Source organism: Theropithecus gelada, chromosome 2, assembly GCF_003255815.1.
Source record: "Theropithecus gelada isolate Dixy chromosome 2, Tgel_1.0, whole genome shotgun sequence".
Lineage (NCBI taxonomy): Eukaryota > Metazoa > Chordata > Mammalia > Primates > Cercopithecidae > Theropithecus > Theropithecus gelada.
In genome coordinates, this window is record NC_037669.1 from 162,168,908 (window position 1) to 162,182,452 (window position 13,545).

At 41.0% G+C, this 13,545-nt stretch overlaps 1 protein-coding gene across 4 annotated transcripts in view; it reads right to left on the reverse strand.

The window, feature by feature from the left end:
* Positions 1–222: 222 nt before the first annotated feature.
* Positions 223–13,545, reverse strand: part of HACL1 (2-hydroxyacyl-CoA lyase 1) — a 40,472-nt gene continuing 27,149 nt past the window's right edge. For 3 of the 4 annotated variants that reach the window (XM_025374338.1, XM_025374348.1, XM_025374333.1), the window contains 7 exons: positions 13,121–13,204; positions 11,758–11,859; positions 8,528–8,682; positions 7,619–7,777; positions 4,357–4,464; positions 2,832–3,018; positions 223–377 (listed from right to left, as the gene is read on the reverse strand). In XM_025374338.1, coding sequence (XP_025230123.1) covers positions 345–377; positions 2,832–3,018; positions 4,357–4,464; positions 7,619–7,777; positions 8,528–8,682; positions 11,758–11,859; positions 13,121–13,204 — 828 coding nt within the window. In that variant the 3' untranslated portion in view covers positions 223–344. The remainder of the gene's footprint in view (positions 378–2,831; positions 3,019–4,356; positions 4,465–7,618; positions 7,778–8,527; positions 8,683–11,757; positions 11,860–13,120; positions 13,205–13,545) is intronic. The other variant, XM_025374342.1, reaches the window with a different exon arrangement.

A 13,545-nucleotide genomic window follows, 5' to 3' on the forward strand; every position in this document is an offset into this window, starting at 1 on the left:
CTCCACCACTGGAGATCAAATTTCTATATGAGGTTCTGGGGAACAAACATGCAGACTATGGCAGTAAAAGAATATTGATATGTAAATCAACATTTAGGCAGTTACAACGCTATTATTTAATAAAAGCTCTCCATTCATCTGTAAGTAGTTTTGTGGCAGAATAACTTTTTCTGTTACTTTTTCTAACTTTTTCTGTTTTTAATCAATTCCTTTACTGTAAAATGTCATTTTAAAATGTTTATTTTATTTTGCACAATTTTAACAGTAGAGTAATTTTGCTGTGGAAAATAAAATTTCATCTTGCAAGAAAGAGAAAACTCAAGACCACCAACTGGCGTCTTTATTTACATATTAGAGCGGGTCAGCCAATGAAAATCCTAGAAAAAGAAGACAACAAACATTCAGTAAAAAGAAATGATTGTCTCAAATTATATCCTCATTGTTTCACTTGTTCTAAAACCTAAAAGTCCTACACAATGGTGGCAAAATGAGGTTTGTCTTTGTTCTGGTGCTTTTCCCAAAAAGGACTTAAAACCTACTAGTGAATCTTCCTGCTGTGTCCTATAAAACAATCTAAAATGGCATTCTGGGTCCTCTTCCATTAACAGTAATAAGAGCACAAAAACTATAGTCTAAAAGAACCACAAGTACACTCAGAAGGAGAAGGGAGATAAAGGAGGCCCACAGAGGGCTGAGCTCCTGGGTCTGAGAACAAAAGTAGGAAGAACTGTGCACGGAAGCCTCTTCCAGAACTAACACCATCCTACACATACGGCCTGGACACAGACACAGATACAGGCATTCCCATATTGAGGCAGAAAGTGGCCAGCCTACACTGAGAATCAATGACAAATGGCAGAGGGACAGACAGACAAAAATCAACAGTTTGGAAAGTATAATGTATGTAAATTCCACTGGAATGAAAATAAATAATTTCAAAGTGATAAATGTAAGAAATATAAAGATAATCCTCATAGAATTATAAAAGAGGAAGACGAGAACTTATATTTCTCCGGCAATATCCAAACAAAATTCATAGAGAAATTGTAGAACAGATCATTGGAAGCAAATCAATAGAAGCGCGAACTCACTGGCAGAGAATTTGTTAGGGCTTTTCTGTGATTAACATAGGTCTCAAGATTATGATGATGATGATTTTGAGACAGAGTCTCACTGTCACCCAGGTTGGAGTGCAGTGGCACAATCTTAGCTCACTGGAACCTCCACCTCCTGGGTTCAAGCGACTCTCGTGCCTCTGCCTCCTGAGTAGCCGGGATTACAGACATGCACCACCATGCCCAGTTAATTTTTGTATTTTTTGTATTTTGCATTTTTAGTAGACACCATGTTGGCCAGGCAGGTCTCAAACTCCCGGCCTCAAGTGATCCGCCCACCTCGGCATCCCAAAGGGCTGGGATTACAGGCATGAGCCACTGGGCCCAGCTATCAAGATTATATGTATTCATTAGGCTTCTTATAGTGGCTTTAGTTTCCCCAGTGCTCTGACGGCCTGATGCCCAGAGGAGGGTGTTTTTGGTTACCAAACTAACATCCCAGTCACTGGAAAGTATAAACCCCGTTATAAATCCATAAAGTGGCATGAGATGAAAAAGCCTGTCTATTGAGTGTCTGACTGGCATAAATCATTTTAAATAGAACTTAAAAAGAGAAGACAATCCACAAACCCGCAGGAGTAAAGACAGATTCTGAAAGTTGTTGACCCTCCCTTAAAACAGTCTGCCTGCTTGCTCCACAGAAATCCCTGCTAATGCCCCCTGCCCTTCAGCTTACTGGCCTACTTTTTCGGCATTTATCTTCCTCATCACTAGGCTTCTTGAGTGTCTCCTCTCTCTGCTAGGAAGTAAATGCCAAAGTCGCTGAAATCTATTTTCACACAAATAGAATTTCAGTAGAATTCTATATATTTTAGTGTCTAAATTAGTTAATTTATATTTCAGTGATTATCCAGGTATCTGTTTGCCCATTCATCCTCTGCTTTGTTCACAAAAGAAAGAGATCCCATATGTTTAAGAACCAAGACAGAAAGTACTTGAAAAAAATACCTGCTCTGAAAACAGTGCCTGATATGCAAAGTGTTCGCATGGATGACAGGTTACAAGAGGAGGCAAGTGGCAGAACCAGGATGGCAGTAGAAAATTAAGTATGAAATGCAACTTAATCTGGGATAGGAGAGGTTCATGCTATGAACTTTGTCATTTACTTTAGTGCTATAATCAACACTGTAGTTTCACTTTAGAGGTCAAAGTAACTAATTTTGAATGTACCTGCACAAATCCTCGTATTACAGTTGCATCTCCCTCTTCCTCAGACTTGCCATGCTTTCTCTTTCCTCTTGCTACAGAGCCTTTTGCACATCTCTTCCCTCTCCCCTTTGCCGAGTTAGTCTCTGCTTATCCTTCTGATCTCCGTTTAAGAATCATCTCCCCTGAGAAGCCTTCCCTGTAACCCCAACATAAATCGATTCCTTTGTGGTATGTTTGCTTAGAACTGGGTTCTTTTCCTTCTAAGCAATTGCTTCACTCTGTTGTAGTGTGTTCAGTTGTGAGGTTACCAGACTGTCCCTCTCCCCTACCAGACCATAAAAGCTCCATGAGGGTGAGGACTGAGCCTGGTTTGGCTCGCCATGCTATTCGTAGCACCTAACACATAGCTCAATATTCACTGAACAAATAAATGAAACTGCCAAACTCAGAAAAGGTTTAGAAAGACCTCTGTGCACGACAGAGGGTGTTCTGTTTGGCAGATGCTTTTTGGAGGGGGATAGGGGAAGCAGATGCATTTCTTGCTTTCTGCTTAGCAACTGTATTTACCTGGGTCTTCCGTGTGGCTTGTGGCTCAATCATGATGTTGATAAGAGAGGGTTTAGCTGTGTCTGCTAGGCTCTGCCTCAGGGACTTTTGGAGTTCTTCTGGTGTTTGTACAAAATACCCTTTTCCTCCAAATGCAGTCATGACTTGCTCATAATGTGAATTTGGCAGCAAACACATTGGAGGGACCCTGAAAAACAAGGTCATGAGTCAATGAAATTTAAATCTTAAACCTTGTAGAAAAAAACACAAAAAGTCATTCTCTGAAATACTTCATTAAAAAAATTTACGCTGAACTGAAAGGCATGATTTTAACTTCAACACTTAAGCTGAGATGCCAGTACACTGAGTTTTTCCTGTGTTTATAATTGTCTATAAAGCAATGTCCAACAGAACTTTCTGTGATGATAGAAATGTTTTAAACCTGTGTGATCCAAAATAGTAGCCACTATCTACCTGTTGCTGTGAGCACTTGAAACGTGACTAAACTGAGGAACTAAATTTTTAACTTCGTTTAATTTGAAGTAATTTAAATCTAAATTGCAACAGTTGCAACATGCCTAGTGGCTACTATACTAGACAGTACAGGCTACACTACCAACTATTATGAATCCAGAAGAAAAATATGAAAAAAAAAAAAAAAAGATTACTGCAAAACAACAAATAACAAGAAAACAACAAATAAAGTTGGCGAGGCATAAATAGACACGCCCATATCCTGTTCCACCCCAAGGCTGGCTCACAAATTCACATCTATCTCACATTCCACGGCCAGCTACAATACCGTCTTAATTTGGCTCTGCCATCAGATGATCAAGATTTAGCTAAGTGGTAAAAGGAAGGTAGGCCTCTGGAACATACATAATATGTACACATCCACATTTCTTTTTTTTTTTTTTTTTTTTGAGACGGAGTCTCGCTCTGTCCCCCAGGCTGGAGCATAGTGGCCGGATCTCAGCTCACTGCAAGCTCCGCCTCCCGGGTTTACGCCATTCTCCCGCCTCAGCCTCCCGAGTAGCTGGGACTACAGGCGCCCGCCACCTCGCCCGGCTAGTTTTTTGTATTTTTTTTAGTAGAGACGGGGTTTCACCGTGTTAGCCAGGATGGTCTCGATCTCCTGACCTCGTGATCCACCCGTCTCGGCCTCCCAAAGTGCTGGGATTACAGGCTTGAGCCACCGCGCCCGGCCCACATCCACATTTCTACATGGTGTTTCTACATGGTCCTACTATTGCTCCCAGTCCTGGCAGCATTTTGCAATAAGCCTTTTCATTAACAAGGCTCAGACATCACACTCATTTATCTGAGTCTTCAGCTGTTCCCTGATTATAAACTATTTATTGAAGCACCTAATCATGGATATTTGTGAAAAGAGGAACTAAGACAGGATTCCTGCTCTTTAGAAGGGCTGACAATCAAAACAGACAATACTCATACCATGTAGGCACACTATTGCCAATATAGAAGACTTTTTAAGAGATTAAAACGGGTGAGAGGAAGTAAATAGACATTGGTCTTGGTTACTTACACTGAAGCAGCATCTTGGAATTTTAACATTTCTTTCCAAGTATCGGTATCAAAACCTTGGTAAATTCCATTGTTATTCACTACCAAGAGTATGATTGGCAAGTTGTACCTAAAGTGAGAGTAAAATATGAAGGAAATCATTCTTCATTCTAAAGTAATTTCTTTTCTTTGGGCTGAAATTTTAACTTAAAAATGAATAGTTTTCTATAAGCTTTTTGTGATATTAGAGGAAGACTAAAAGTCAAGCATTTATTATCCTAAGAAAGAATATCAAATCATTAACAGAAACATCATGGAAAGGCAGAAAGATTGCAAGATTAAGAGTTGTTAGTCCTGGCTGGGCGTGGTGGCTCACGCCTGTAATCCCAGCACTTTGGGAGGCTGAGGCAGGCAGATCACAAGGTCAGGAGTTCAAGATGAGCCTGGCCAATATGGTGAAACCCCGTCTCTACTAAAAATACAAAGATTAGCTGGGCATGGTAGCACGGGCCTGTAGTCCCAGCTACTCGGGAGGCTGGGGCAGAAGAATCGCTTGAACCCAGGAAGTGGAGGTTGCAGTGAACCGAGATCACACTACTGCACTCCAGCCTGGGTGACAGAGCGTGACTCCATCTCAGGAAAAAAAAAAAAAAAATAGTTGATAGTCCTTTAGCTATTAGCTATGAACCTCAGACAAATCACTGAGCTTTTCTGAATCTAGGTTTTCATAAGTCTAAATGGTATACGAAGAACACCTTCCCTATTTAATACTCTCTAAAGGACCACTTCTAGTTGGTTCCTAAGAACAATGTTTGAAAAGTACCTTTCTATTTACTGAGCTCGCCACAGACACCCAGCCCTTGCTAGATGCTGTAGGAGATACACAAGTGACTAGCACACACAATCTGCACTCAAACTACCACACCCATAATCAGAAACACATTACATGGTGTAATCGTTACAGAAAAGGCGTATTTAACAATGTGCTAAACAGTACAGCAAAGACAAAAAAGAAAAGGTTGATTAAATGTTATTGACTGAAAAGAATGTAGGTTTTATTTTCTAACATAATTTCCAAGGGCAAGTGGTAAAAACAAAACTAAACTGCATACTGTTAAATAAGAGGACTATGGTAATTATTTGCTCTCCATGCTCAAAAGGAATCATTATTCACTAAAAGGCTGACTTCCCCATAAGTCATCTTTTTTATGTATATCACTTTGTTGTCAATAAAGACACTCTAACAGACACATATAGTCAGACCTCATTATCTGAGTTCTGCATCCGTGGATTTAACCAACTGCAGGTCAAAAATATTTGGAAAAAAAATTTGGGTCTGTACTCAATACACATAGACTTTGTTCTTGTCATTATTCCCTAAGCAATACAGCACAACAATTTTTTATATAGCATTTATATTGTATTCAGCATTTTAAGGTAATCTAGAGATCATTAAAAATATACGGGGTGATATGCATAGGTTATTTGCAAATACTGTACCATTTTATATCAGGGACTCACTTGAGCATCCTTGGATTTTGGTATTTGAGGAAGGTCCTGGAACCAATCCCCCATGGATATGGAGGGACAACTATACCTTCCCAAATCTTGAACATTTCATCTACCAAAGCTTTGCCAGCCCAAAAACATGAGTCACAAAAGCCCTAATAAGAGCCCTGGCTAAGAATAGAATCGTTTTACTACAGTTTAAATATAGCTGGAAAAATAAAACCCCCATCCTTCTATAGTTAGGATCTACAATTCATGAGTTTCTCCATGAATTCTCATAACTACACACATGATCCAAATGGCTCATGTTCACTGAGCATCACCTCAGAGTTTAGCTGGGGCCAAGCACGGTGGCTCACACCTGTAATTCTAGCACTTAGGGAGGCCAAGGTGGGTGGATTGCTTGAGCTTACAAATGCGAGACCAGTGTGGCCAACATGGCAAAACCCTGTCTCTACAAAAAAAAATACAAAAAATTAGCTGAGCATGGTGGTGCATGCCTGTGATCCCAGCTACTCAGAAGGCTAAGGAAGCACGAACACTTGAACTTCAGTGGTTGAGGCTGCAGTGAGCCGCAATTGCGCCATTCCACTCCGGCCTGGGTGACAAAGCGAGACCCCCATCTTGAAAAAAAAAAAATTGCTTGGATTATCTCATTTGTTCCTCATAATCATCTTTCTAAGGTAGGAACTATGACTAATCCTACTTTTTTTTTTTCAAGGAATTTCTGCCTAAAGGATACTATTCCTACTTTAGAAGAGATGAGACTAAGGCTTGGTTAAGTGACTTTTTTGTTTGTTTGTTTGAGACAGAGTCTTGCTCTGTCGCCCAGGCTGGAGTACAGTGGTGCGATCTTGGCTCACTGCAACCTACGCCTCCCAGGTTCAAGCAATTCTCCTGCCTCAGCCCCCCAAATAGCTGGGACTATAGGCATGTACCACCACACCTGGCTCTTTTTTGTATTTTTAGTACAGACAGGGTTTCACCAGGTTGGCCAGACTGGTCTCTAACTCTTGACCTCAGGTGATCTGCCCACCTCGGCCACCCAAAGTGTTGGGATTACAGGTGTAAGCTACCATGCCCAACCTTGGTTAAGTGACTTAAAGTCACGTGGCTCTGACTTGATAGAACCAGTTTTTAAATCCAGGCCATTTGTCCCACATTGAGACGGGGTCTCACTCTGTTGCCCAGGCTGGAGTGCAGTGGTGCGACTTCAGCTCACTGCAACCTCCACCTCCCAGTTCAAGCAATTCTTCTGCCTCAGCTTCCTGAATAGCTGGGATTACAGGCATGCTTCACCACATCTGGCTAATTTTTTTTTTTTTTTTTTTTTGTATATTTAGTAGAGATGGGGTTTCACCATGCTGGCCAGGCTGGTCTTGAACTCCTGACCTAAAGTGATCTGCCTGCTTTGGCTTCCCAAAGGGCTGGGATTACAGGTGTGAGCCAAGGCACCTGGCAGAAGCCATGCCCTTAACCACCACACTCGCTATTTCCCATAGGAAACAAGCTTCTTTCAGTCCCCAACATTTTTTTCTCAGTGACCTCAAAACCACTCCCCACAGTTTTATAGGTTTTTACCACGCAGTGAGGAGGCCAGAAAGATACTGTTCTGGAAGAGAAAGACCGTGGGTTACTGCCACTAGCATCCTCAGGACAGAGCACAGTGCTATTCACAGGGCAGCTGGTGAACACCTGGTAAGTATTTGTCAGATGACTGTGTCATTTTTCATATTCTAGAGAATCAAATGCTCTGATTCAGGATGATGTTTTACCTGCAGATGGTTTCCACCTCCATGCCAGAAAACCCAAATGCACTGTCTCCTTCCACACAGATGACCCGTTGCCCAGGGCTTCTATCTTTAGCCACCATGGCAGCTGCAATAGCAAATCCTAAACCAACTCCCATTGTTCCGAAAGTACCAGCATCAAGCCTGTTGGAGAACAAAGCTAAAATGAAACCCTCTGGGGCATGTCATAGAGGATGGGGTTGGCACAAACCTTCTAGTCCTATTTACATGGTTGATGGAAAAATAAAGAACCGGCCGGGCGCGGTGGCTCAAGCCTGTAATCCCAGCACTTTGGGAGGCCGAGACGGGCGGATCACGAGGTCAGGAGATCGAGACCATCCTGGCTAACACGGTGAAACCCCGTCTCTACTAAAAAATAAAAAAAAATTAGCCGGGCGAGGTGGCGGGCGCCTGTAGTCCCAGCTACTCGGGAGGCTGAGGCAGGAGAATGGCGGGAACCCGGGAGGCGGAGCTTGCAGTGAGCTGAGATCCGGCCACTGCACTCCAGCCCGGGCGACAGAGCGAGACTCCGTCTCAAAAAAAAAAAAAAAAAAAAAGAAAAATAAAGAACCATAAAAACATTCTCTTTCTTCAATATAAAATCCTTAGACTGTTAGGAACTACTTTGTCAAGGACAGAAAAAAGCCACTCATGTTTGCTTGGGAGACTATAAACATATTCCTATAACACTAAGTAAATAATTATCACAAGATACCAAGAACACATCAAGCATAAAAACTGTACAAAACCTCACCTAACAATACTTTTATGAAATATGCCCTTACATACTGAACATGTATTAATTCTCAAATGTCTTCTTAATCTGCACTATTGTAGTTTCATATTAAACACATCATAATGAATTACGACTTCTTTCTTCTTTAGAAGTCTTACCTGTGGCGAGGAAGGTAGTTCTGAAGCACAGTCCGTCCAATGTCCATAGTATTTGCTCCTTCGCTTACCACAAAACAGTCTCTAGGTAGTTGCTCTTGAACATGGTAGAATACTGTGTAATAATTCATAGGCAGAGATTTTTTGGAAGCTAGTTCCTGAAAAGTAGATGGGAATGTAATCAAATTAAATTGGGATACAATGAAAATAACCAATGTTAATAAGCTATTATCAAACTTATTTGGAAATATGCAACAACTACAAAAGCTACAAGGTTCCCAAATGGCTATAAAATGGCCACTCTGAGAAGCTGGCTGACCTGTGAACAGCCCTGGGGGACATGTGTCCCACAGTCCCAGTTTGGAACACAATTAAATAAGCTTGGGAATATCCCTCCTCTTGGAGATGTGCAATGCACAGGAGTGTATTAAAGACTCTAAGAAGTCCTATAGTAAAGAGAGCTGGGAAGCACTGGGTTATATAAAACTAAACATTCTTATTTGAGCACTCTTAGGAAAATGGTGCCTTAGAAAAAGTAAAATTTATTTCAGAATATTTTCATCTGAAATATGACCCTAAACTTAAAATGTCACGATTTTAGAACACAATCTGAAAATCTAGTTTTTCCCCCAACACACTTGAGAGTAAAGGAGATACGTTACCCCCACTATTCTAAAGAGTCCCTGAATGGAGAGAAAAACAGCAAAGTAAATGCCTTTGTTTAGCCACATGCCTTTTAGGGCTGAGAGAAAGCCATAGAGAGTTTTAGCAGCAACAGTCCCATCTGGTCCCGGCACTGCCTCTTCACTTATGCTACTTTGTTCTGCTGGACATTATACCCATGATAAATGAGGGACCCTCCTATACTCTGGCACCAAGGAAGAGAGGCAAGTCCCTTCTATCTTAAACCAATATCATTCCTATGTGAAAGAAAAGATTAGTCATGATACGACTCAGGAAATAAAATTGAGACTGGTGGCTGGGCGCAGTGGCTCACGCCTGTAATCCCAGCACTTTGGGAGGCTGAGGCGGGTGGATCACGATGTTAGGAGTTCAAGACCATCCTGGCCAACATGGTGAAACCCCGTCTCTACTAAAAAAAAAAAATACAAAAATTGCCTGGGTGTGGTGGCTCACACCTATAATCCCAGCACTTTGGGAGGCTGAGGTGGGCAGATCACCTGAGGTCGAGAGTTTGAGACCAGCCTGACCAACATGGAGAAGCTCCACCTCTACTAAACATACAAAATTAGCCAGGCATGGTGGCGCATGCCTGTAATCCAGTTACTTGGGAGGCTGAGGCCGGAGAATCACACGAACCCAGGAGGCAGAGGTTGCAGTGAGCCAAGATCGCGCCACTGTACTCCAGCCTGGGCAACAAAAGCAAGACTCCATCTCAAAAAAGAAAAAAAAAAAAATTAGCCGGACGTGGTGCCAGGTACCTGTAATCCCAGCTACTCAGGAGGCTGAAGCAGGAGAATCACTTGAAACTGGAAGGCAGAGGTTGCAGTGAGCTGAGATCACGCCACTGCACTCTAGCCTGGGCAACAAGAGTGAAACTCCATCTCAGGAAAAAAAAAAAAAATGAGACTGGCTCCGGATAGAAACAATCATTGATTAAAATTCCAATGTAGGCCAGGCACAGTGGCTCATGCCTATAATCCCAGCACTTTGGCAAGCTGGGTAGGGGGAACATGAGGTCAAGAGATGGAGACCATCCTGGCCAACATCGTGAAACCCGTCTATACTAAAAATACAAAAACTAGCTGGGCATGGTAGTATGTATCTGTAATCCCAGCTACTTGGGGGGCTGAGGCAGGAGAATCACTTGAACCCGGGAGGCGGAGGTTGCAGTGAGCTGAGATCAGGCCATTGCACTCCAGCCTGGTGACAGAGCAAGACCCCATCTCAAAAAAAAAAAAAAAAAAATTCCAATGTAAGATAGATTCATGCATAATCAATTCTGCTATAATGCTTGATGCAAAAACGTGAATTTATTCTAAGACAATTGATATATTAGGGAACCAAGTGAGCATAACTCAAATTTTATATTTGCTTATGCATGATTCTACCAGAAATCTGCACCCAGTTGAACAAAGATACATAGAAATACACAAAACAATTTTTAAAAATCACCTTTCTCACATAGGGAAAGCACAATACACACACACATGCACACACACACATGCACACAGGTGCATGTACATACACACACACAGACTTTACTGTAAATTGCCAAATCCTACAGCACTGACTCATTTCAGTGCTAGTAGTAGACAGTTTGATGGTTTCTAGCATCACTACAATTTCCAAAACCTTAGCTACCAGGCAAAGCCAAGAGTGCAAATGAGAGAGCCGCAAAAAAATTTCCAGCAGTGATACAAAAGTTAAATAGAAAAGAAGGCTATACATTGGATCAAAATTTCAATTTTTATGAAACAGCTATTATAATAGCACGCCCTGAAGGACTTAAATCTTAAAAGCAGAAAAACATCTCAAACATCCCAAAATTTAAGGATTCCCAAAAAAAAAAAAAATCACTTAATAGTTAATTTTTCCTTTAGAGACAGGGTCTCACTCTGCCACCCAGGCTTGAGTGCAGTGGCATGATCTACTGCACTGCCACCTCAACTCCTAGACTCAAGCAATCCTCCAATATCAGCCTCCTGAGGAGACAGGACAACAGGTGTGTCCCACCACATCTGGCTAATTTTTTTTTTTTTTGTAGAGACAAGGTCTTGCTATACCCAGGTTGGTCTCAAACTCCAGGCCTCAACTGATCTTACTGCCTTGGCCTCCTAAAGCACTCAGATTACAGGTGTTTAAATGTGATGTTCTATGCCAACATCAAACTGAAAACACACCCATCCACTTCTACTATTATCACTTTCCATCTGACGTCTGATCACCTTCCTTCCACCAGCTCACAGTAACTCACAAGCTACAACCTTTCAGAAACTTCAGGTCTTTTTCAAAGTAAAATGCTATATTCATTGGCATATATTTCTTAACCATTTAACATGTTTAAAACATTAGGCTCTTATCTTATTTTTATGTTACACAAAGTTTTTGAGAATTGTGCCACTACACCCCTTTTTCCATGAGCCCTGGGGTTTTTATTGCACAATTTTGCACAACAAGGTGACTTTTAGGAATGCACATGTCACATTACGGCAGAAGTAACTGAATCATGAGCCTGACCTGTTCTTGAGCTTCAGTAGGTCCCATTTTACCTTGGATGCAGCTTCATTGCTCTTCATTTTTTCTCTCAGAGTTTTCCACCACTTGCTCTCTGGAGGATACTGCCATGGTGTTTTATCAAGTTCCTCTAAAAGCTTAAAAAAAAAACACACACACACACACACACAAAACCATATAAACTTTTTCTTTGCCTTTTTTTTTTGAAATGAAGTCTCATTCTGTCACTGAGGCTGGAGTACAGTGGTGCAGTCTCAGCTCACTGCAACCTCCACCTCCCAGGTTCAAGCGATTCTTCTGCCTCAACCTCCTGGGACTACAGGTGCCTGCCACCACACTCGACTAATTTTTGTATTTTCAGTAGAGACGGAGTTTCACCATGTTGGCCAGGCTGGTCTCAAACTCCTAACCTCAGGTGATCTACCTGTCTTGGCCTCCCAAAGTGCTGGGATTACAGGGATGAGCCACCGTGCCCAGTCTGCTTTAAAAAAATAAATTTAAATCATATTAACATGGAAATATCTTCTTAAGGAAGACAGTATGGCCATACTACTCTTCATATTACTCAGACTCTTTTTTTCCTCTAGTTAGTAAACACCTGATAGAATATCAATGGATAACATGGAAGGCTTCTGTTTGGGTCAGTGTGGGTTTCTGCTAGATGCTGGAATGCCCTTAGGACAGACTGGAGTGCTGTTACCTCCTCCACACCTCAAGCAGGGGCTCTGAGACCCCCCTTGGTCTTTGACACTAGAAGGAAAATCACTCCTTCCACAGAACTCTTATAGGAAAACCAAAAAATAACCATGGACTTCTATGATACAGACCATTTGCTCCAGAGTGATTTAATATGTGATTCGGGATTACATCCTATATTGTGTAATCGTGACAACAATACCAAATTGTATCATCCAAAATCAAGTGATAAATGTGTCTATATTTTATCTCCTGTCACAGTGACGTGTACAAACTACGTACAAATAATAAGAACCTGAAAAGTCACTGATTAAAGAGTAAAAAGCTCTTTTTTACCTAAAAAAATACTGTTAGACTTTTCCAGTGCTAAGCCATTTCTTGGCAGTAAGTTCAGTTCCTTTGGAAGGTATACTTTTTCAGATAGCTGGATCCTAGTTAGTAAATTACGGTTTGCCTACTGAAAGATGTTACATTTTCGATCACCTTCCAAAAATGCTTAACTTACATAAAAATGAGCTATGTACCAGAAGTTGGACTTATCAAGTTCCAAAGTTGTATTTAAGAACAGTTTTCGACCACACATTTTGTTTAAAACAGATATGAATAGTAGACCTGTTACCAAGTGAATCAAGATTAAAACATTTTCAAGAATTGACTATTCCCTAAAGAGCATTCCACACAAACTAAAACAAAAGTTCTCACCTGCTTAGTGACAGCATTTATGTCTCCTAGTAAAGTAACAGCCGGCTTCACATTATTACCCAATTCTTCTGCACAGATATCAACCTAAAAAAGAGACAAGGCTAAAGAACAATCCATGTTTATTCTGAAAAATATGTCAGAAATCAATTAAGACTGAATAAATGAACTGTGTATATAGAACACATGATAAAGAAGATTTGATATTTCGAAGTTCCTTAATAAAAAAAGTAAAAGTCCATAGAACTATATTAGTATCATAGCTAGTATAGAGAGCCTCATTTAAAAATCTACTCTACGGAATTTTGGTATTGCTTCATTATACCCATAGCGAATGCATTTGACCTGATCAATTATGGTTTTGCATCTAATCAGTAAGTTTTATTGAATCACACTTGGAATTCCTATCTAGAGTGTGGGTTCTCAAA